The 23,013-nt window shown below is 44.5% G+C and overlaps 1 protein-coding gene across 1 annotated transcript in view; it reads left to right on the plus strand.

Moving 5' to 3' along the window:
• The window catches only part of LOC137437679 (progesterone receptor), a 378,860-nt gene that overhangs the window by 262,570 nt on the left and 93,277 nt on the right, over positions 1-23,013 (plus strand). Inside the window, exons 3-4 of the mRNA XM_068132179.2 lie at positions 8,063-8,179; positions 20,944-21,243. Of these exons, the coding sequence (XP_067988280.2) occupies positions 8,063-8,179; positions 20,944-21,243 (417 nt within the window). The remainder of the gene's footprint in view (positions 1-8,062; positions 8,180-20,943; positions 21,244-23,013) is intronic.

Genomic DNA, 23,013 nt, shown 5'->3' on the forward strand with positions numbered 1-23,013 from the left:
TAATCAGTTAATTGATTAATTATTTTTTTGATTATTCAATTCATCATTTAATTTTTGAATAATTAATTTTCCAAAAATTGCAGTTTCAGATGAAACACTGGTAGTTGAGGTATGCTATTAGCCAATTGATTAAGAAATTATTTTACGATTATTATTTATTGATTTTTATTTAATTTAAAGTTTTTAATTTTTTTATTTTATTTTATTTATTTCATTTTCATTATTTAAAGATTTTATTCCAGAAAATTGTTGAAATTAAAAAATATTTTGGTATCCACATTTGTATTTCTTTGGTGTGCAGTGGAACAGAACAAAAATAGCTGAAAAATTACTAAATCTTAGCTTATTCCACACAGAAATCCTAAAATGGCTCGGACAATATTATTGGCATTTTTTAGAAGGTGTTAGAAATAATTAGATTTCAAGCAGGTGATTCTCCTTTACTCTGGAATTGAACTCACCTGTGGTGAGTTGCAGGTGCCTGCAATATAAAAATCACTCATTCAACTAGTTTGAATCGAGAAAAGGAGTCATTCGGCTGTTTTGTGTCACTGTGTGTACCGCAATACAACAACAACAACAAGCATTTTAAGGCCATTTTCCCTGCAAGAGCGGGGATTAGCCTTGCGGTCCCCATGACAATCTTCTCCATTTTGCCCTATTTTCTGCATCTCCCCTTGTTAACCCCCTTGCCCGCATTTCGTCTTCGACCATCTTTAGTCAAGTCTTTCTCGGTCTTCCCCGTCCTCTACTTCCTTCTACATTCATTTCCATCACTCTTCTCAACCAGTCACTTTCATCCTTCCTCAACACATGACCAAACCATCTCAAACTGTTTCTCTTCACAGCATCCATCACAGGCTCTATTCCCATGATCTTTCGCAATTCATCATTTGTCTTCCTCTATCTCAACGATACTCCGCACATCAACCGAACCATTCGCATTTCCACCCGTTCCGGCCTTCGTTGCTGCTCTACGTTCATTACCCATGTCTCGCTCCCATAAATCATAACACTTCTCACACATGCAGCATACACCTTTCCCTTCAGCTTCAACAACACTCCCCTCCTCATCAGCACGCCACTCAGTTCCCAAAACTTCTTCCATGCACATCTCACTCTAGCAACGGTTGCCGAGTCTGATCCAGCTTCTCCATTCAGCATGTCTCCGAGGAAACAAAATGTTTTCACACCTTCCAGGTTCACGCCGTCTCCAAGATCCAACTCAACATTTCCTCCATCTGCAGCTCCCTCTGTGCACACCTTACACTTGAATGTAGCTGCCACACTGGTTAATGACCCTCTCAAACCACTACATTTTTGATGAACCCACTCAGCGCACATTGTACATTGAATGGAATTCTCTCTGACACCATTCCTGCACACAGCACACGGCCATTTCCCAGTTCTTTCCACCCCACCACATGCTTTACCACTTGCCATCACCTTCGTTTTTCCGATATTCACCTTCAGACCTTTTGTCTCCATACATTCCTTCCACTTGTTCATCTTCTCCTTCAGTCCATCCATACTTTCTGCAATCAACACCAGATCATCTGCATACAACAACTCCCACGGTAAACCCTCCTTTACGTTCCGATCCAGCACCTCCATCACAGCTACAAATAGTAGTGGACTTAGTACCGACCCTTGATGTACTCCCACCTTCACCTCAAACTCACCACTGTTCCCGTCCTTCGTCCTTACAGCTGTGCGCGCTCTTTTGTACATTGCCATCACTACTCTGATCAACCATTCCTCCACTCCTAACTTCCTCAATGCCCATGTCAATACTTTGCGTGGAACCCGATCGAATGCTTTCTCCAGATCAACAAACCCAAGAAACAACTTCTTCCTCTTCTCCATGTACTTCTCCTGCAACTGCCTCACAATAAAAAGCGCGTCTTTCGTTCCTCTTCCTGGCATAAATCCAAACTGCATTTCGTCAATCTTCACTATCTTCCTTATCCTCCTCCAGCATCCTTTCCAATACCTTCATTCCATGCTCCAATAACTTTATCGCTCGATACGAGCCACAGTCCAGAGGGTCACCTTTCTCCTTGTATAGAGGGATGAGGGTACTCAGTTCCCAATCCACTGAATGCGGCCTTCTTTCACCACCAGATTGCAGATCTCTGTCATTCTCTTCCCACCCCAATTTCCCGCTGCCTTCAACATATCTCCCACAACTCCCGTCGGCCCTCCCGCTTTTCTACTCTTTATTGCTTTTATCGCTTCCTCAACTTCCTTCTCAGTTATCTTTTCTACCGGTCCTAAAACTGGGTTACTCTCTATGTTGCCATCCCATTCATTCTCTGCATTGAACAGTATTTCCATATATCTCTTCCATCTTCCTTTAATTCCATCTGGGTCCCCAACGATTTGGCCCACTTCATCCTTCAAGCAACTCACCCCCATCACATCACACCTCTCTTTCGTGATCTACTTTGCAACCCTGAATACCGCTCTCTGACCCTATTCCAAATCCAAGCATTCTCCGAACATTTTCCTACATGCCTCCTGCGCCTTTGCTACCTCTTTCTTTGCAGCCTTCTTGGCTGCCTTATAGCTTTCATGCTCTGCCTTTTCTGCCCCCATACCCTTCGCCTTCTGCCACTCCTTGAACTTTTTCCTCTTCTCGTCCATCTTCTTTCCAACTTCATCTTCCCACCACCATGTTTCCGAGTGCCTCGGTGGTCCTTTTGTCCATCCACATACCTCACCAACGGCTCCCAACAGACTATCTTTCATTGACATCCAACCACTTTCAAGCTCAACCACATCATCCTCTACCCTACTCAGCCTCTTTTTTAATGCCTCCCCTCACTGTCACCTCTTTCAACCTCCACACCTTCATTCTGGGTTGGTACTTCACCCGCCGAGCTCTCCTCGCACCTTTCACCCTTATGTCGCAGACAACCAAGTAGTGCTGTGACACAGCCTCCTCCCCCGGGATCACCTTTGTGTCCCAGAGGTGCCCCCTATCTCGCCTACGCACCAGTAGGTCGTCAACGGTTGTCGTCGACCCACCTGACGTGTATGTAACAAGCTTATTATCCTCTTTCTGGAACTGAGTATTACAAATCAACAAATCAGCTCCATCAGCAAACTCCAAAATCCTTTCACCTTCTCCATTTCTCACACCATATCCGTAACCCCCATGAACTCCCTCAAAACCATCCATAATCCTTCCCACATGTCCATTTAGGTCTCCTCCTACCACAATAACTTCCTCATCTTTCACGTTTTCCATCAGCTTCTCTATCGCACACCAGAACTTGTCCTTCTCTTCATCACTCCGACCAACCTGCGGAGCATATCCCGAGATGACGTTCACCAATAACTTTCCAATCATCATTTTCACCATCATCAACCTTTCACTCACTCTAGTCACACTCACCACACTGTCCACAAACTCCTCAGAAAACAGGACACCAACGCCATGCACGCCCTCCGGGCACCCTTGCCACACAAACTTTTATTTCTGTCCCTGCGTACCCTTCACCATTCTCACACCACTTCCCTTCCATCTCGTCTCCTGCACACAACATATGTCCACTCTTCTTCTGACCAATACTTCCACCACTTCTCCTGATCTCCCTGTCATTGTCCCTACATTCCATGTCCCAAACTTCAGAAACCGATCTCCACGTCGGGCATCAGACGTTTCGTCGTCATAAATGGAGTGATTTCCACCCTTGCTTCGATCGGGTTCCCCACCTTGATTTATGACGAGAGGGAGTGGGGTCCCCCACGGGGTACTTCAGGCTGTACCCTGCCCATATGTAGTTGTAATTGTCATGGTTCTATTTTTGAGGCAATGTTTTTATGGCCGGATGCCCTTCCTGACGACAACCCTTTTCGTCGCCTCTTATGACACGCAGGGATACGGTGTACCTATTCCAAACCGGGGTACACACCGGGTGTGTGTTCCGCAATGAGCATGAAAAAAAGAAAGAAAACCAGGGAATTGTCTGAGGAGATCAGACACAAGATTATAGCCAAGCATAGACAATGTCAAGGCTACAAATCCATCTCTCGAGACCTTGTTGTTCCTTTGTCCACCGTATGCAATGTTGTTTGGAAGTTTAAGGCCCATGGCACTGTAGCCAACCTCCCTGGACGTGGCCGCAAGAGAAAACTTGATCAAAGATTGCAGTGAAGGATTGTTCAAATGGTGGAGAAAGCTCCTCGATCAACTGCCAAACTGATTCAAGCTGACCTTCAGACACAAGGTACGACAGTTTCAACTCGCACCATCCATCGCCAACTCGATGAAAGGGGGTTATGTGGTAGGATACCCAAGAGGACCCCACTGCTGAGAGAGAGGCATAAGAAAGCCCGACTGGAGTTTTCCAAAACACACCTGAACAAGCCAAAATCCTTCTGTGAGAATGTCCTGTGGACAGATGAGAGCAAATTAGAGGTTTTTGGTAAAGCACCTCATCTCCATGTTTACAGAAAACAAAATGAAGCCTTCAAAAAAAAATAACACAGTCCCTACAGTCAAACATGGTGGTTCAGTGATGTGTTGGGGTTGCTGTGCTGCCTCTGGCACTGGGTGCCTTGATTATGTGCATGGCATCATGAAATCAAGAGATTACCAAGGCATTTTGGAGCGCAATGTTCAACCCATTGTCAGAAAGCTGGGTCTCTGTCGAAGGTCATGGGTCTTGCAGCAGGGAAAAGACCCAAAACACACTTCAAAAAGCACCCAGGAATGGTTCAAGACACCTGGACTGTTCTGAAGTGGCCAGCAATGAGTCCAGATCTAAATCCCACTGAACACCTGTGGGGAGATCTGAAAACAGCAGTTGGGAGAAGGAACTCTTCAAATCTGGGAGAACCGGATCAGTTTGCACAAGAAGAGTGCACCAAACTGCCAGTAGAGAGGTGTGGGAAGCTCATTTATGGCTGCAGGAAGCGATTGACTGCAATTATTTTGTCCAAAGGCTGTGCTTCCAAATGCAGTATTAAATCTAGGGTATCAATAATTTTGTCAATGCCATTTCTTTTTATTTTCTGATTTAAAATGATATATTAAGTTCTGAATCGAAAACAAAGGTTATGTAATATTAACAGTGAAATAAAGAATTGTGGAGACGAAATACATTTGTCAATTTCAACTTATTTTTAGAGAACATTGTGAGTTATTTTTAAAAAGTGCAAGGATGCCAATATTTTTGGCCACTACGGTAGAACGTTGTGCTTCTTTCTAAATCATATCCAATTAGTTGAATTGGCCGCAGGTTTCTTCAATTAAGTTGTAGAGACATCTCAAGGATGATCCACGTAAATTGGATGCACCTGATCACAATTTGGGGTGTCATAGCAAAGGGGGTGAATACTTATTGACTCGAGACATTTCAGCTTTTCATTTTCAATTATTTTGTAAAATATTCTAAAAAAGAATTCCACCTTGACATTATGAAGTATTATCTGTGGATCAGTGACAAAAAAAATATCTAAATTTAATCGATTTTAAATTCAGGCTGTAATGCAAGAAAATGTGAAAAACGTCGAGAGTGATTACTTCCTGAAGGCACTGTGTGTGTGTGTGTGTGTGTGTGTGTGTGTGTGTGTGTGTGTGTGTGTGTGTGTGTGTGTGTGTGTGTGTGTATACCACTGATATATTCTAACCACTGAGCTCTTTCTAACCACTCATTCAATGACTCACTGACTGACTCACTCACAAAAATATTTTGTACTCTCGAGGTGGGCAGTAAATTGAAATCTCTCTCTTTTCCTGTCCATATATATTGTCGCATTCCTGGCGATTAAAATCTTTACCAGGAAAGGGATTAGCCAAACAAGCTTTAACTCCGGGGTGACAAACAAATGCGGACTTTATACACGTGGGGCAATAAAGGGAAAGGAAGCGATGAAGGGTCGTACCTGTGGTCCGCCGGGAGTTCCCAATCCTGCAATAAATAAACTCAAACAAAAACGGATTTAGAAATGTACAAACATAACAAAAGGATTTATTAAAAGAAAATACCAATAACAAGAGAAACGCGACGGTGAAACTAAAGTCCTAAATGGGACGTCCCCCACACCAGACTTGAACACAGACGAAGGGAAGAATAAACTGGAAAATAATGGGGTGTGTGTGTGTGTGCACTTAGCTCCAATCACTGGTGGGATCTCATCAGGGTCTGTGAACGGGTCCGGAGGTCCGTGCGCGGGGAACATGCCCAGTCGGCCTCGATGGTTTGCTCTTGTTCACTAGGCCTCGATGCACCCTACCGCGCTCTAGCGACCAGCAGCGCTCGTCCACGCGGAGAACCGCAGTTCTCAGGCCGCGGCTCTTCCTGCTGCCTCTGCACATCTCTGGATGGCGTCTCTGAATACGGTCAGTCCGTCCGCTTTCTGGAGCCCGTCGTCCACACACAATCGCTCGCGAGATCCAGAATGTGAACAGGCACAAGAGCACAAGGGAGAAGAAGCAAGGGAGCAAGAGGTCGTCAAGGGCAAGATGAAGGCATGAAAGGCAAAAGGAAAGTAAGAAAATGTCGGTCCGAGAGTTCTTTTAACGACCGTCTCGTGACGTCAGCTGTGCCTCTCCACCAATGCCCGCAGGCCACCACTACATTTTCCAGCTCTCCACCCATCAGCGCGCCGCTTCTTGCTCGCCCTTCTCTACCAATCAGTGAGTGCCTTCTTACTCCGCCCTGGCCAATCACGGCTCCCCGGGGCATGTCCTCGGCCTGCTCAACCTCAATGTGTGCTTCCCAATGGTGTAATTAGTGGCAGCACTCAATGTCCTGGCTTCCTGGTGGTTTTTATTGTTACTTAGTGTGGTTTAATGGCCATTGGCCATTCTAACTGGTGTCTATGGTGCGGTGTCAAAAAGGATAAAGGATAGATCACTGAGGTTTGACGAACAGGGGAATTAACATAATCCTTACAACTAGTTAACACAAGGGCCATCCTTGTATGGCCACAATCATTCACTCTTATGCGACAACCGGCTAAACAAAACTTACTACATGGTCATGGGCTTACCCGACATCTGGAGCATGTTAATTTATACATCCTACCTGTTCTAAGGTAATCCCTACCCCACCGACATAACAGTATATATAAAATTTTCTCTCTCTCTCTCTCTTCTCCCAATTTCTATTTCTTCCCCTCTCTTTTTATTTCTCGCTCTTGCCCCACAACACCCCTCCCCTCTCTCTTTATTTGTCTTCCACCTCTCTCTCACTCTCTGTTTCGCTCTCTCTCTCTCTCTCTCTCTCTCTGTCTGTCTGTCTGTCTGTCTATCTATCTATCTATCTATCTATCTATCTATCTATCTATCTCTCTATCTATCTCTCTCTCTTTGTGTCTCTACCTATCTAAGTCTGTCTCTCTGTCTTTCTGTCTCTCTCTCTTCTCCCAATCTGCCTCTTCCCCTCTCTTTCTGGTTCTCTCATGCCCCGTACCACAACACCCACCCCTCCCTTTCTATTTGTCTCCCCTTCCACCCACACCTCTCTCTCTCTCTCTCTCTCTCTCTCTCTCTCTCTCTCTCTATCTCTCTCTCTCTCTCTCTCTCTCTCTCTCTATCTCTATCTCTATCTCTATCTCTATCTCTCTCTATATCTCTCTATCTCTCTCTCCTCTCTCTCTCTCTCTCTCTCTCTCTCTCTCTCTCTCTCTATATATATATATATATATATATATATATATATATATATATATATATATATATATATATATATATATATATACCCGACATGTTATATGGTATTAATTTGTATACAGTTTGCACTTGAGTTGATTTTCGCATGGAAAAGACGATGCAGAATCACTAAAGGAACCTAAATGCTCATATTGGTTTTTTTTTTGTGCTGAGCTTTTTGTTTCATTCGCACGGTGGAAATTTTTGCTATTGGGTATCTATAAATTTGTCCTGTCCGCACGATGAATTCAATGCTTTGGTATTAGAGTTGAAGCTGGTCATCAAATAATTAAACTTGTCACATGAGGAAAATCATTGTTCTTTGTTTAATTCAGTGTCCATTTAGGACTGGTGCTCTGATAATTTTTTCTTCTTTCTCACCTTTCTCTCTTCCAGGTCATAATAACTATCTTTGTGCTGGACGTAATGACTGCATTATTGACAAAATGCGGCGCAAGAATTGTCCGGCCTGCCGCCTACGCAAGTGTTGCCATGCTGGCATGGTGTTGGGAGGTACGGCCTGGTGTGTACGTGATAACCAATACAGTGTCAAGGGAGTCGGTTTTGGGGAATAGCAGGTGTGTGATCTTCTTGTATCATATGCACCATTGTTTGGAAGCACGAGTGCGCTCCTAACGAGGTGCCCCCTTTAAGGTTAGGGCAGGGCTTTTTGTTTTGAAAATTTTCAGCATGCCAGCGATAACTCAGCCACTCTTCGTTGAAGGACACCATGGGATCTTTAACATCCACCAGCTAATGTTTTCAGACGGGAGACCCGGCTTAAGTTCCATTGGAGCGATGTCACACTTGTGATGCCACGCCCTATCTGTGAAGCATCAACCCGGCAGTTTATAGTCAAATCTAGAATTGAACACAGCCCACACAGTTCACAGGTCAATTCACTACTCCACACCATCCTCCAAAACGGTTTCAATGTCCTGAATCTTCTCTGGGCAGTTATCGTGAGTCTGGGGTCTGGCCCTTGTTTTGCTGAGACGCACATATTACTCGGTTTCAAAATTTTCTTTGTTCGAATATGCTTGCACCAGCCGCTGAAATGCCCCTGAGAAAAAAAAAATTCGTACCCTTGGGTATAACTCAGAAGAACTTGAATTAACAAGAATAACCCGCAGTAAACCTTTTATTCAGAGCACACATTGCAACAGTCTCAAGCCGTCTTAGCTCACACTGAAAAACTAATCAATTCAGGTAAAAATGAACTGGCACTCTTTCACTTCCCATTAGGAAACCTGCTATAGCTCTTGTAAGAGCTCATTTAGATAGGATTTAAATCCAAGAGTGTAATCTCGATTTTCCATGCACAAATAAAGGAACTGGCGGAAGCCATATAGCTGTGTACAACATGGGAGTTCTATTTTCCTGAAAAGCTCCAGCGAATGACTTTTTGTGCAGTTTTTTTTAATTTTCTTGGGAATTTATTTCTTCTTACGGATGATAAATTATGTCTTCTATTGTTCTTTCTTTATCCTTTTTCCCTCTTTACTGCCTCTCGTCCTCTCCTGTCATCTTAAGTGTTTTTTTGTATACAGTGTCGAGGCTCATGGAGGTCCTAGAACATAGAATGGATCAGCATTTAACAGAGCTAAAGTAACAGTATAAAGAGAGGGGTCAGGGAAACTCACCAACAGCAGGGATGAGGGACAAAATAGAGGGAGACTTGAGGAAATAAGGAATGTGGGGAAGAACGAGGGCATGGGGAGGACATAGGGGGTGGAGAAGATGGATACAGCCGGAAACTTTCAATCATAGAAGTGGAAGGAAAAGCTGGAAACTCAGAAAGTGGTGGGCTTGTGGAGGGTTAATATGGGTAAAAAAAGGTCATGTGAGATGGTGGTGAACAGCTGTCTTAAAGTGCTAGAGGGAAGAATGAGATTGAAGAGATGGAGGAAGTTGATTTCATTGGTGGGGGGAAAAATAGGGATGAATGAGTGAAGCTGTGAATCTGGATTTTTGGGAGTTTCACGAGAAGGGGTTACTGGCAAATCTCGTGCGCCCTGCAGAAACCTGGTGGGAGAGCACGGAAAGGGCAGAGGGTGCAAGACCAGAATATAAGTGGTACAAGTTAGAGAGACCACCGACCTGTCAGCAATGTAAAAAATGATATGCCCATTTACTTGGTTTCATCACAGGATATTCAAATGGTTGTGAAAACCTTGGTTTCCACGGTGTCAAGCTGACCAAGTTGTGAGGCAGGGTCGCCAGCCCAGAGAGGATGGCAGTACTCCATCAAGCTGTGGGTGAAGGCCTTGTCATTTGATAAGAGTTCATGTGTGCCAAAGAAAACTTTGCTCAACAGAGGATGCCCAGTCGGCGACTGGCTTTGAATGCCAACTTATATATGTGGTACGTCCAAAAAAGATCCTGGCTGATAGTGAGGTCTAAAAGTTTGAGTAGCTGAACTTCTTCGAGAAGCTTGTTAATAAAGTTGATGGGAGGGTTTGCCATAGACACGGTGAGTGTATGGGATTTTCTCGGGTTTGAAAGACACATTTCAAGTGTTTGGCCAGTTCATGATCCTATCAAGTTCTGCAGAGAGGGAAGAGGCTGCTACCTGTCTATCTGAAGGATGAGGGATGTCAGAGTAGAGGGTGGAGTCATCAGGAAATAGTAAAAAGAGGAATTTTTTAGAGAATCAAAGAGATCGTTGGAAACTATATGGAATAGGACTGGGCCAAATACACTGCCTTGGGCACTTCAGCCTTGACAGGGAGAAGAAATGTGAGGCTCCCTAAGCGATGGTTACGAGAGTATAGAAAGTCAGTAAGACGTGTGAAGTTGGCTTTGGATGCCACAGGCAGGGATTGGAGAGCAAGACAGGATGCCAGACTGTATTGAATGCTTAATATATGTTTAGAGAGACAGCCCTGATCTTATGTCTGATATTGAGGGCCTCCATCCAATGTTGGGAGAGCAGAAACAGCATCTCTAGGGTAGAGTGACCTGGTCTGAATCTGAGCTGATGGTCTGAGATCAGGCCTTTGGAGAAAAGGAAGGATTTGATGTCGACTGCGATCATGGATTCCATTACCTTGCTGATGATCTGAAGTAAGCTGATAAGTCTGTAGTTAAGGGGAGCAGTATTTGCACATTTTTAGCTCACCTGGAACGAAGTTCAGGGGAGCTTATGCGATGGCGTGTTGTCCGTCCGTCAGTCTATCTGTCTGTCAGTCCGTCCGTTCATCTGTCAGTCCTTCAGTCTGTCAGTCCGTCCGTCCATCAATCAGTCAGTCCGTCCGTCCATAAACACTTGCAACTTCTTCTCCGAAACCGCTGAAGGGATTGTGATCAAACCTGGCACAAATTATATTGGCACAAAACGTGGCACAAAATCGGTATTTTTTTGTTTGTTTAAAGTCTTATGATTATGTTAGTATGATTGTACATGCTGCCCTGTCTTCTAGCAACCATTGAAATTGGTTTAAAATACCGTTAGTCGGTGCAGTATACAGTTTATTCTACCAGGTGAGCGCCAGGGGTATTACCCCTATGTTTAATGTAATGCTGTCATGTTGGCTGATTTCCAAGCAGATGTAAGATGACCTAGGACAATTGATAGGATGAACAGAGTAGAATGGGGACGTGCAGTTATGAATGTTTTTTTTTTTTTGGTAAGCAAATAATGCACTATTGGTGTATCGGAAAACGGCACGATAAAGATTGATCAATTAAATAGATTGCATGCAATCTGTACAGTTATAATGAAAGGCAGATCAAATCCCCAGGATAGGCTTCAGGCAAGCGACACACTGGGCCTTGCAGTCGACGACATGCCTGTGTAGTCTCCCCCCTACCATGAAAAATATTTGGGCATTTGGCATGCATGACGTGCATACAATCCCCCGTTAAATGTTGTGCTGTGGTCAAAACTTCAAAATTAAATTTTGTACTTTTGATTACATTTTTTTTTCTTCCTTAAGTCAGCGATGCCTGCTTATTGTGTTCAACTTGTTGTGTTCAAGTTGTGTTCAACTCTTTTACCAATGCTGAATAAACCGTTTAATTAGGTTCACTTATATTCGATAAATTGCACCGCATATCAGGTTCATGTAGTTTAAGATGTGACTACAAAATACAAACACTCGCCGGTTAGGAATATTTCTAAGACCTTTTCAGGATGTTGCACTCATACATTATTAAATTACTTTGCTAATAGGCCGTGCTTTTGTCGTCACCGGAAAACATCCCGGATACCCAAGGGGGCAAGTGTTTTGAATTGTTAGGATTTATATTGCGTTGGAGCTGCAAAACACATCGAGTGAGAATCCCCAGACGAATGGGACAAGTAATCCCCTAATAAGCCTCCATCCCAATAAGATGCGACTCACAAAGCGTGTTGAATGTGCAGAATCAAGAATCCCCTTGGTGTATTTAATACTTAGGTGGACTTAATTTATTTATTAGACCGCAAAAGTAAAATGAAAAAAAAATTCTGGATGAGCATATTGCCACATTTTGCAGGCAGTCGTGAAAAATCGCTGCAGGGACAGGATCATACAAGCCTCTCTAAAGGGCTGGCTTGAAAACTTAGAGGTATGCATACTTGCCTTTGAGCTGTCTAGCTTGAATTCAAATGCCGACCGAGCTATAAACTCTCATCTTGGTGTTTTGCGGGCAGGGCAATTCCTCAATGTGTGTGCCGTCCCTCGGTAAGATGTGAAGCCAGAGGACTGGCCATTTGTGGACGTTACAGGTCCCACGGTGTCTTTCGCGCAAGGTAGGTGAGTAACCTCCAGAACCCTGAACAAATTACAAATTCCTGCAAAATCACCTTTCGGTGAAGCTCAAGCCCGGCCAGCTGGTTCATGAAAAATTTGGCCCAAAAGCTTTCCCCGGATGACTCCAAAAGAAAGTGGGAATAATTTAGGCCGTTAAAGAAGTACTCGATGAGTCTTCGCAATCTTCATTCAGCAAATGTATTTTGGCCCCTTTGTTACTTGACATTCACATACGCATGATGCAGCTAGAGGTTGGCTATTTAATAAATTTATATGATATATGCTTTCAAGGTTTTTAACAAACTGCTCGTGGACATTAACGAAATAGTTCTCCCATCGAGGTTTGGGCAAATCCCGCACAGACATCCGTTTTCTGCGCCCACGACTGTCCTCCATTTGTGAAAAGCAACTCGTCTCGGGTCCTTTCTGCAGCCGCATTATACGAAAGATATCTAAGACAAGATAACCCTGGAAAGCAAAAAAAAATTTACTCTGTTTTGTTTGGAGTGGAACTCTTCCAGGACAAAATATGGCATCACTCAGCTTCGGAATGTCTAAGATAAGGTCGACTAAAAAGAGTCCTAAATTGGCACGGACATCCTGTTCCCACATTTCTTACTTTATTTGCAGAGTCATTTTCTTAACGACTTCAGGATCATTTTGTGAGCTTTTTGTCTCAAGTGCAAAGGATATACTTTGCTGTCAATCTGGAATGATAGGGTTAGGGTGGGAGGGCAATTGCAGGTTAATGTTCAAAATAATCAAATCTGTTTATTTAATTGCAATATTTAGTTTCTTAAAACCTCTTCTAATGCGTTCATTCCAAAAGACTACCCAAATCATTCCATGTGAAGTTTTTCCCAAAGAGGGATACAGTTCATCCCTCTCTTTCTCTTCCTCCTCTTCCTCTCTCTGTTCCTTGAGCTCAACTAAGCAAGAATTTAATCTCCAGCTTGCATTGCATTTGGCATGTGTTTTCACAAACATTATCATGCTTTGTCTCATTTCTACCATCGCTTATCATTGCATGATAAATGATGCTGTGGCGTAACATGGCACAACTATACTTTTGGAACAAATTGTACAAATGGGGAATAAGACAACATTTTCACATTGCACATATATAGTAATCATACTGTTTATCGATGGTGGCGCATTCAGAGATGTTGTGTGGAAGTTTTTAAATTGAATTCAAATGGGAAAATATGTTCATGCAAATCAGGCGTTTTGTAGGAAATACGAAGTAAAGTGTCAGTAAAGGATTGATGGCATGCACGGCAACCTAATTGCAGAAGTTGTGTCAGCCTAGTTGTGGAAGTTGAGGCAGCCTAGTTGCAGAAGTTGTGGAAGTTGAGGCAGTCAAGTTGTGGAAGTTGAGGCAGTCAAGTTGTGGAAGTTTAGGCAGTCAAGTTGTAGAAGTTGAGGCAGCATAGTTGCAGAAGTTGTAGAAGTTGAGGCAGCTTAGTTTCACAAGTTGCCGCAGCCTAGTTGTGGAAGTTGTGGCAGCCTAGTTGTGGAAGTTGTGGCAGCCTAGTTGCAGAGGTTGCAGAAGTTGTTGCAGCATAGTTGCAGAGGTTGCAGAAGTAGAGGCAGCTTAGTTGTGGAAGTTGTGGCAGCCTAGTTGCAGAAGTTGTTGGAAGTTGAGGCAGCTTAGTTGCAAAGTTCAGGCAGTTCTAGTTGTGGAAGTTGTGGCAGCCTAGTTGTGGAAGTTGAGGCAGCATAGTTGCGGAAGTTGATGCAGCATAGTTGCAGAAGTTGCAGAAGTTGAGGAAGCCTAGTTGTGGAAGTTGAGACAGCCTGGTTGCAGAAGTTGCGGAAGTTGAGGCGGCCTAGTTGCAGAAGTTGCGGAAGTTGAGGCAGCCTAGTTGTGGAAGTTGAGGCAGCCTAGTTGCAGAAGTTGTGGCAGCGGAGTTGCAGAAGTTGTGGAAGTTGAGGCAGATTAGTTGCGAAAGTTGCAGAAGTTGAGGCAGCATAGTTGCAGAAGTTGCGGAAGTTGAGGCAGCATAGTTGCGGAAGTTGTGGCAGCCTGGTTGCAGAAGTTGTAGAAGTTGAGGCAGCCTAGTTTCAGAAGTTGCCGCAGCCTAGTTGCGGATGTTGTGGCAGCCTAGTTGCGGAAGTTGTGGCAGCCTAGTTGTGGAAGTTGTGGCAGCCGAGTTGCAGAAGTCGCAGAAGTTGATGCAGCATAGTTGCGGAAGTTGTGGCAGCCTGGTTGCAGAAGTTGTAGAAGTTGAGGCAGCCTAGTTTCAGAAGTTGCCGCAGCCTAGTTGCGGATGTTGTGGCAGCCTAGTTGCGGAAGTTGTGGCAGCCTAGTTGTGGAAGTTGTGGCAGCCGAGTTGCAGAAGTCGCAGAGGTTGATGCAGCATAGTTGCGGAAGTTGAGGCAGCTTAATTGCAGAAGTTGAGGCAGCCTAGTTGTGGAAGTTGTGGCAGCCTAGTTGCAGAAGTTGTGGAAGTTGAGGCAGCCCTAGTTGTGGAAGTTGAGGCAGCTTAGTTGCAGAAGTTGATGCAGCATAGTTGCAGAAGTTGCGGAAGTTGAGGAAGCCTCGTTGTGGAAGTTGAGACAGCCTGGTTGCAGAAGTTGTGGCAGCCTAGTTGCGGAAGTTGTGGCAGTCTAGTTGCAGAAGTTGTGGCAGCCTAGTTGTGGACGTTGAGGCAGCCTAGTTGTGGACGTTGAGGCAGCCGAGTTGTGGACGTTGAGGCAGCCGAGTTGTGGACGTTGAGGCAGCCTAGTTGTGGACGTTGAGGCAGCCTAGTTGTGGACGTTGAGGCAGCCTAGTTGTGGACGTTGAGGCAGCCTAGTTGTGGACGTTGAGGCAGCCTAGTTGTGGACGTTGAGGCAGTCTAGTTGCAGAAGTTATGGGAGCAGAGTTGCAGAAGTTGCGGAGGTTGAGGCAGATTCGTTGCAGGAGTTGCGGAAGTTGAGGCAGCCTAGTTGCAGAAGTTGTGGAAGTTGAGGCAGCTTATTTGCAGAAGTTGCGGAACTTGAGGCAGCCTAGTTGTGGCAGCCGAGTTGCTGAAGTTGCGGAAGTTGAGGCAGATTAGTTGCAGAAGTTGCGGAAGTTGAGGCAGCCTAGTTACAGAAGTTGAGGCAGCCTAGTTGCTGAAGTTGTGGCAGCCTTGTTGCAGAAGTTGTGGCAGCCTAGTTGCAGAAGTTGCAGCAGCCTAGTTGTGGAAGTTGAGGCAGCCGAGTTGTGGCAGTTGAGGCAGCATAGTTGCAGAAGTTGTGGCAGCCTAGTTGCGAAGTTGCAGCAGCCTTGTTGTGGAAGTTGTGGCAGCCAAGTTGCAGAAGTTGCGGCAGCCTAGTTGCGGAAGTTGCAGCAACCTTGTTTGTGGAAGTTGTGGCAGCCTAGTTGCAGGAGTTGCAGAAGTTGAGGCGGCTTCGTTGCAGAAGTTGTGGAAGTTGAGGCAGCTTAGTTGCAGAAGTAGTAGAAGTTGAGGCAGCCTAGTTGCACAAGTTGCGGAAGTTGAGGAAGCCTTGTTGTGGAAGTTGAGACAGTTTTGTTGCAGAAGTTGCGGCAGCCTTGTTGCTGAATTTGTTGCAGCCTCGTTGCAGAAGTTGTGGAAGTTGAGGTAGCTTAGTTGCAGAAGTTGCGGAAGTTGAGGCAGCCTAGTTGCTGAAGTTGAGGCAGCCTAGTTGCAGAAGTTGAGGCAGCCTATTTGCAGAAGTTGAGGCAGCCTAGTTGCTGAAGTTGAGGCAGCCTAGTTGCTGAAGTTGAGGCAGCCTAGTTGCGGAAGTTGAGGCAGCCTAGTTGTGGAAGTTGTGGAAGTTGAGGCAGTCAAGTTGTGGAAGTAGTGGCAGCCTAGTTGCGGAAGTTGCGGCAGCCTAGTTGTGGAAGTTGTGGAAGTTGAGGCAGTCAAGTTGTGGAAGTTGAGGCAGCAGAAGTTGCGGAGGTTGTGGCAGCCTAGTTGCTCCTGGTACACAAATGATATATAGGGAGGGGGAAATCTGTCTGCACTTCCTGGTCAAGTATGCCTGTTATGTGATTTCACGCTACGATTACTCCTTTATTGGCCCAAAATAGTTCCACATTCTTGTGAGGTCAGCCATGGAATCTTCAGTGCAAAATGTTCGACTGTAGGTGATTTGGCTAGGTAGGAACTTGTAATTTGTTCTGGGTGCCAGTGATAACTCGCCTCCGCTTCACAAGACACACCGTGGGATCGTTATTGTGTACCAACTAATGCTATCAAATGGGACACCCGGCTTAATGTCCATCCGATGGATGGTACACACATCGATGCCTCGTTCTGCATGCAAAACACTTGGATGACAGTTTTGAGCCGGGTTGGCATTCAAACCCAGGCTAGATGGCACAGATGCAAGTATGCATACCTCCTGGGTATCCTAAGAGCCGCTTAATTGTTCTTAATAAAATCTTTTTTTTAAAAGTTTTGGACAAACTTTACATCTGCTAATGCTATCTAAGGACTCGTTAACCCAGTTGTCTTTTTTCTTCCTCTAACTCCATTTGTTTTTTATCTTCCTATTTTACATTTAATTATTTTTCGTCTTCCTTCATTCTTCACCGTTTAAAGTTTTTTTGTTTTTTTTAGTTTTCCTACCATTTTGCTGCTACAGTTTTTTTTAGATGTTCCTCAGATTGTTGATCATCATGGGGCTGTGCATTCGTTTTGCATCAACTGTTATGTCAAGGATATCCAGGGCAATGGCATCTAATCTGGTAATAATTGAAGTTGTTGCAAGAGTGAAACTTTTTTGTTCACAATACCCACTCAACTATTCGTCTGCAAGACGATTAATTATACCATTCAAAATTATTGCCATTTCTCATGATTGTGAATCCTTTCCTGGAGTATCAGATTTATTCATAGCTTATCCTAAACTTGGTGCACTTTGTGTAATGAGATGTGCTTCAATCGACAGTATGTGAGAGCATAGGTACTGAGCCTCGCCATGATTGTAGGGTTCAAGATTGCTCACATTATTGAACATAATCCCCTTAGATGCTTATACACTTGGAGCGGTGGTTATTGAAGTGTTTGAATCCTACCTCATTAGAAGGATGAATCCCAGGTCATGCCAAAACTCCCCAGCAGTCGTCGTGTCATAATCATCAGTCCTACATGTGGTTCCCTGGAGAATAATTTTGAGAAGTCCGCACACTGATGAAAGTCAATGGGTGTCAGATGGGTTCAATATGGTGGATGCGGCAGCAGTTCAAAATCACAGTCGACCATCGCTTCAAGGGCAATGTGTGAGATGTGAGCTGGCGCATTGCCATGGTGGGACGGAACTCCGTGACTTACCTCTCCATGCCATTTTAATTTGATGACATCACATGGTTTGTAATAGGCCAGCATAATAGTTGCCTGTAATATTGTGTCCGTATGGAAGGCTATCAATCGGTAATATCCCTTCCACATCCCAAGACTGAAGCCAAACGTAACCTCGCCTGCAGAAAGGACGGCATTAGAACTTCATCAGTGGTGCTTTCACTCGTTAGATTGCTGCTTGGACTCGAGCTAAAAGTGATGAACCCAAGTCTCATCCCAAGTAACAAATCTGCAAAGAAGGATGTCTCGATTACGTTTGAAATAGTGCACAAGCTTCCGAGAAATGGTGACTGGTTGACTGGTTTTGGTTGACTGTTGATCCATATTGAAACCTTCCTCATTCCAAAGTGTGTTGGTCAGAATATCGAGAGCTCTTTTGGTTGACATAACAACGTGTTGGGCAGTGTATCAGACAGTTAACCTGCGGCCTGTCCTCCCAACTCTGCATGCCACAGATGGCGTAAACGTTTTCGGGCAGAGATGCACTTGCCAGCTGACCCGCAAGGGGTTCATTTTCAATTCTGTCTCTACCCCTTAAAATCAGCTGCCCATTTATTTTCTGTGGGTATGAGGAAAATCTCTACCCAAGGTTGGAAGCCTGTGCTCCTGAATAACCTTGAGAGTTAATCCTTTCTGTGCAGGTATTGGACTACAGCTCGAGCTTCAATTTTGTCGATATTGCGCAAAGGTCAAATCCTTCAATCCTTCAATCAAAGAGGCTGAAAAGCAAAACAGTAAACCTCGGAGTGTGACCCTCATGTGCATAGATATGAATATATTTCTCTAGAACTATACATCATTTCAAGATCTTTCCACATTCAATTCATCAATTCATGTGTGCAACATGTGACTGCTGACTTGCATCATTGCTCCCAGTGTGGCTCTGCTGCTTATGCAGGTGGCTCCTGTAGGTTCGATAATTTTTTAAAATTTGTTTGGGTTGCTGGGGATAACTTGCCTACTCTTCACAAAAGACACCGTGCGATCTTTATGGTCCACAAACGATCAGTGCTGCCAGATCGATCCTCTGGCCCAATGTCCTTCTGATGGTTGACGTCCACATAACTGTCTCTCCCTGCATGTAAAACACCAGGACGACAGTTTATAGCTGAGTTGTGATTCGAACCCAGGGTAGACAGCTCAAAGGTGGGTGTGCATGTCTCTAAGCTTTCCTGCCATCCCCACACTAGATTACAGCTGTCTTTTTTTTTCTTTTTTCTTTTTGTATACAGAATCGAGGCTCGTGTAAGAGCTAACACATTGAACATGCAAACATGCACAGGCACATAAAACATACAATGAAGGGAGCGGGAGACAGGAGGGGGAGAGAGAGGGAAGCACACAAGCACAACAACAGTAGATGGTGGTGAACAGCTGTTTTAAAGACCTGGAGGGAGGAGTGGGATTGAAGAGAGTGAGGGAGTTTGTTTCAGAGCCCGGAGTAAAGAGGAATGAAAGAGTGCAGGTGAATAGAGAGTCTTGATTTTGGCAGTTTCACCAGAAGAAGGTTGCTGACAGATCTTGTGTGTCCTGCAGGAATATTTGGGGTACAGAGCACAGACAGAGCTGGGGGAGCAAGGCCGGGGAGGAGTCGGTAGAAAACAGAAAGACCACCAACCTGCCTGCGGTGAGTGAGTGAAAGGCCCTCAGAATCAGCTTCATCGCAGGAGATTCCAATGATCCTGAAAGCTTTGGTTTCAACCACGTGAAGCCGAGCTAGGTGTGAGGCAGGAGCATTAGCCCAGAGGGGAGAACAGTATTCCATTGAGTTTCGGATGAAAGCCTCGTATGTGGTGAGGAGCTCAGAAGTGCCAAGGAAGGAATTCGCACGATGGAGGATGCCCAGTCGGCGACTGGCTTTGGAGGCCAGATTTAAAATGTGGTTTTCCCAGGAAATATCATGGGAAATAGTGAGACCCAAAAGCTTGAGTGACAGAATTTCTTCAAGAGCATTGTTCAGAAAGTAGATGGGAGGGTTGTCCAGACGGTTTTTTCGGAGAGACAAAGTGAGAGTGAGATTTGTCAGGATTGAAAGACATGTTCCACTTGTTTGACCAGTTTGTGATGTTATCCAGGTCTGTGGAGAGTGGAGAGGTTGCTGCCTGCCAATCTGTGGGTTGAGATATGGAGTGGCAGAGAGTAGAGTCATCAGCAAAGAGATAGAGAGGATTTTCCAGAGAGTCGGAGAGATCATGAATGAAGACCAGAAAAAGCACAGGGCCCAGAACACTACCTTGGGGAACTCCAGCCTGAAACACCTGACCTCCTTGAGGAACACCTGACTGATGTCTTCAAACACCAATCGTAGCTGTTGTCAAAGTACGATGAGCATGCTTTTCAGACAAATGGTGATCAGAAAATCAAAACATGCCACAAAGCAGGAAGATACCATTTCCCTTCTAAAAAAGCAGAGATCTCCATAGGGCATGACCCATGGTCCACCACCCAAAATAGATGGTGTGCAATGACCATATGATATTTCACAAGTTCATATCACCAGTGCAGGATAGCATAATTTCTGCCTCATTGGCTCCGACGTCGGCAGGACAAAGTGCTGAATACGAATCTCTTGAAAGGAAGGCCTTAAAAGGTGAAAACACACTATCACATGGGACTTAAAAATAACACAAAAACATTTACTGGCACAGATAGTGAAGAAGCAAAGGCAGAACAAGTAAATATAGTGGAGGAGAAGGACGAAGAAGGACTATAGGTGCCCAATATCATTGGCGTAGTGAGCGTGTTCACCAAGTTAGGCTGGGTAGTGTGTGAAGGTATACCAAAGCCAATATGTTTACACAAAAGGTAAGTTTTCCTGGAGAGGAATGTGGAGTCAGGCTTTTTTGTGGGAGAGGACAGTTCGGAATGTTATGAGGTTTAGGAAATGTAGTTGGTATACTGTGAGGGATAAAGTTGCTGATAATGTCAGGCATTCCACCTCCAAGGAGGGAGTCGGCCTCAGCCGAATTGATAGAGAATAGCTGGGGAAGGAAAACAGTAGAGGAAGTGTGATACGGTTGCTCTGAATCATTTCCAACCATGATGAATAAACCTTTTAATAACCGGAATTGTTTGTATTTAGCATAATTTTTGCTTACATGATCCTGAGTGAAACTAGTGAAAGCTATCATTTCAATTTTTTTTGTCTTGTTTCAAAAATCAATCTTGTTTCAAAAAGACAATCTGTTTTCAAAATCTTGTTTCGAAAATATAAAAATTTTTACTTCCTCGCCTCTCCTTTATCCAGCACACAGATCCAAAAAGCCAGGAAAGATGAAAGGTGGTGAGGAAGGCCCGAGTCAAGCATGTGCATCAATGGAAGGGATGCGACAGTCTTTGACGTTCTGGGGCTCACACCCGGGTCCCATGAACCCTCACAGCCTCGTACCCTCACTGATCTCCATCCTGCGCTTCATTGAACCTGAAGTCGTGTACGCTGGCTTTGACAACACACAGCCGGTCACCACTAACTACCTGCTTTCGAGCCTCAACCGCCTGTGCGAGAAGCAGTTGGTACCAGTTGTAAAGTGGGCCAAAGTTCTTCCAGGTATGTTTCCTTCCCAGATGTTTTGCTCACTCACTCACTACATTAATGCCTTCACACCAGCAAGACTAGTTCTTCATTCACCATAGTGCACCTTAATGCTTTATGAATCACGTAGGCCGCTGCATTTACAAGCGTGCTTCAAATATGGCCTGCACTGTTGTTTCTATAAGGCAGAGTAATTCATGCATGCAGATTAGTAATTTTTAAAGAAATTTGCTTTTTATAGTGTAAAAACGAATAGTTCAAATGTAATCATGTCCAACATTCCTATAAGTGTGACCGGTGAGGCTTATTCACCGAGCCTGTTACTGCTCAGCCATCTGGCAATGTTGCCGGAATAGCTAAGGAGGGTTTTTGTTCGAGGCCGACCAATACATCTCTTACATTTCCAGTGATGAACGGTTATAGAACTATTTTTATTTTGCAGGCAATGGCCTTGTTTCCTTTGTCCCAATACCTTTGAGGCTTCACTTGCCATGCAGAACCTTGATTTTTTTTTTTCTCTGTTTCTGGTGTTTCTACCTACTCACCAATTGTTTCACTCTGTATTCTCATGAAACTTCTGCAATAGTCTGTATTCCATGTAGTCTTGTTAAATGTATGTTTTAAGGGCTGAGGGGGATATTCGAGCTTGGGGAAAACTTTCAATCGTTTATTTCACTTTTCCATGTCTTTTTCACACTTATTTCTCCGATGCTACTTTTACAATCATTATTCTACTACTAATTAGTACTGGAAAGTAGATCAGATGCAATGAATGATTTTAATACCAAAATTATCTATGCCTGTGTGCAAGTATGTATGCATGATATATGTGTATATTGTCGTGATCCCGTCTGTGGAATGTATCCCAGCACGGAATACGGACGTAAATGTCCGGGCTTCAAGTAATCCACGTAGGGAACCAAAAGAGACGCAATAAACACAATTGTGTTTTAATCGGCCTTCTAGGGGTAAAGCACGATTATTTATTGGCTCGATCACAAAAACCATGAAAGGTAACAAAAGGTAATATGCTGCACAAGCCGGCAGGAACTGTCGGCCACAGACGCTCCAACTGGACGCAGGTAAGATCCTCGCGGCTCCAATCGACGAGCTCCGGGACTCGAAGGATACCAGGATGGAATACCACACAAGGCCGCCAGGAACGGTCGGCCAGGAGCCCCAACACGAAGCAGGCAATATAGGACTCACAGTTCCAATCTACGATCTCCGGGAATCACTCGTTCTCTTCCGGAATCACTCACTCGTACAATCCATAACTATAAACGATCAGCACCACTCGCTGTCGTGAGGCGTAACGAAAGTTCCCTCGCCTCGAGGCCTCGAACCTCCGAGCTGCGTCCGTATCATGAGATGGCGGCCGCGCTCTCTGACCCTCCACCAATCACGTCCCGACTCGCCTCCCAATCGCGTGAGGCTCCAACGAGGTTACGTCAGTGGTGGGCGGGGCACTCATTTGGGTGAGAACAAAGGTGGTTTCACCGGGGGTTTCTCACAGTCCTCCCCCCCTAAGTAAAAACCCCGTCGAATAGACGGCGTTTTTAAAACCAGTATTTGTAGTAGGTGCAAATCACATGGCAAGATGATGGCGGGAATTGCTAACAGGCAATTAACGCAATTAACAATTACTAACACTTGTTAACAACAATAACGAAACAACGCAACAATACAACGCAACGCAATGGCGCAACACAATAACGCAACAATAACGCACTTATTAACGCAACAGGCAATTAACAGGCGTTAACAGGGTAAACAATGAACCAG

This window comes from Myxine glutinosa, chromosome 12, assembly GCF_964187855.1.
Source record: "Myxine glutinosa chromosome 12, kmMyxGlut1.1, whole genome shotgun sequence".
Classification (NCBI taxonomy): Eukaryota; Metazoa; Chordata; class Myxini; order Myxiniformes; family Myxinidae; genus Myxine; species Myxine glutinosa.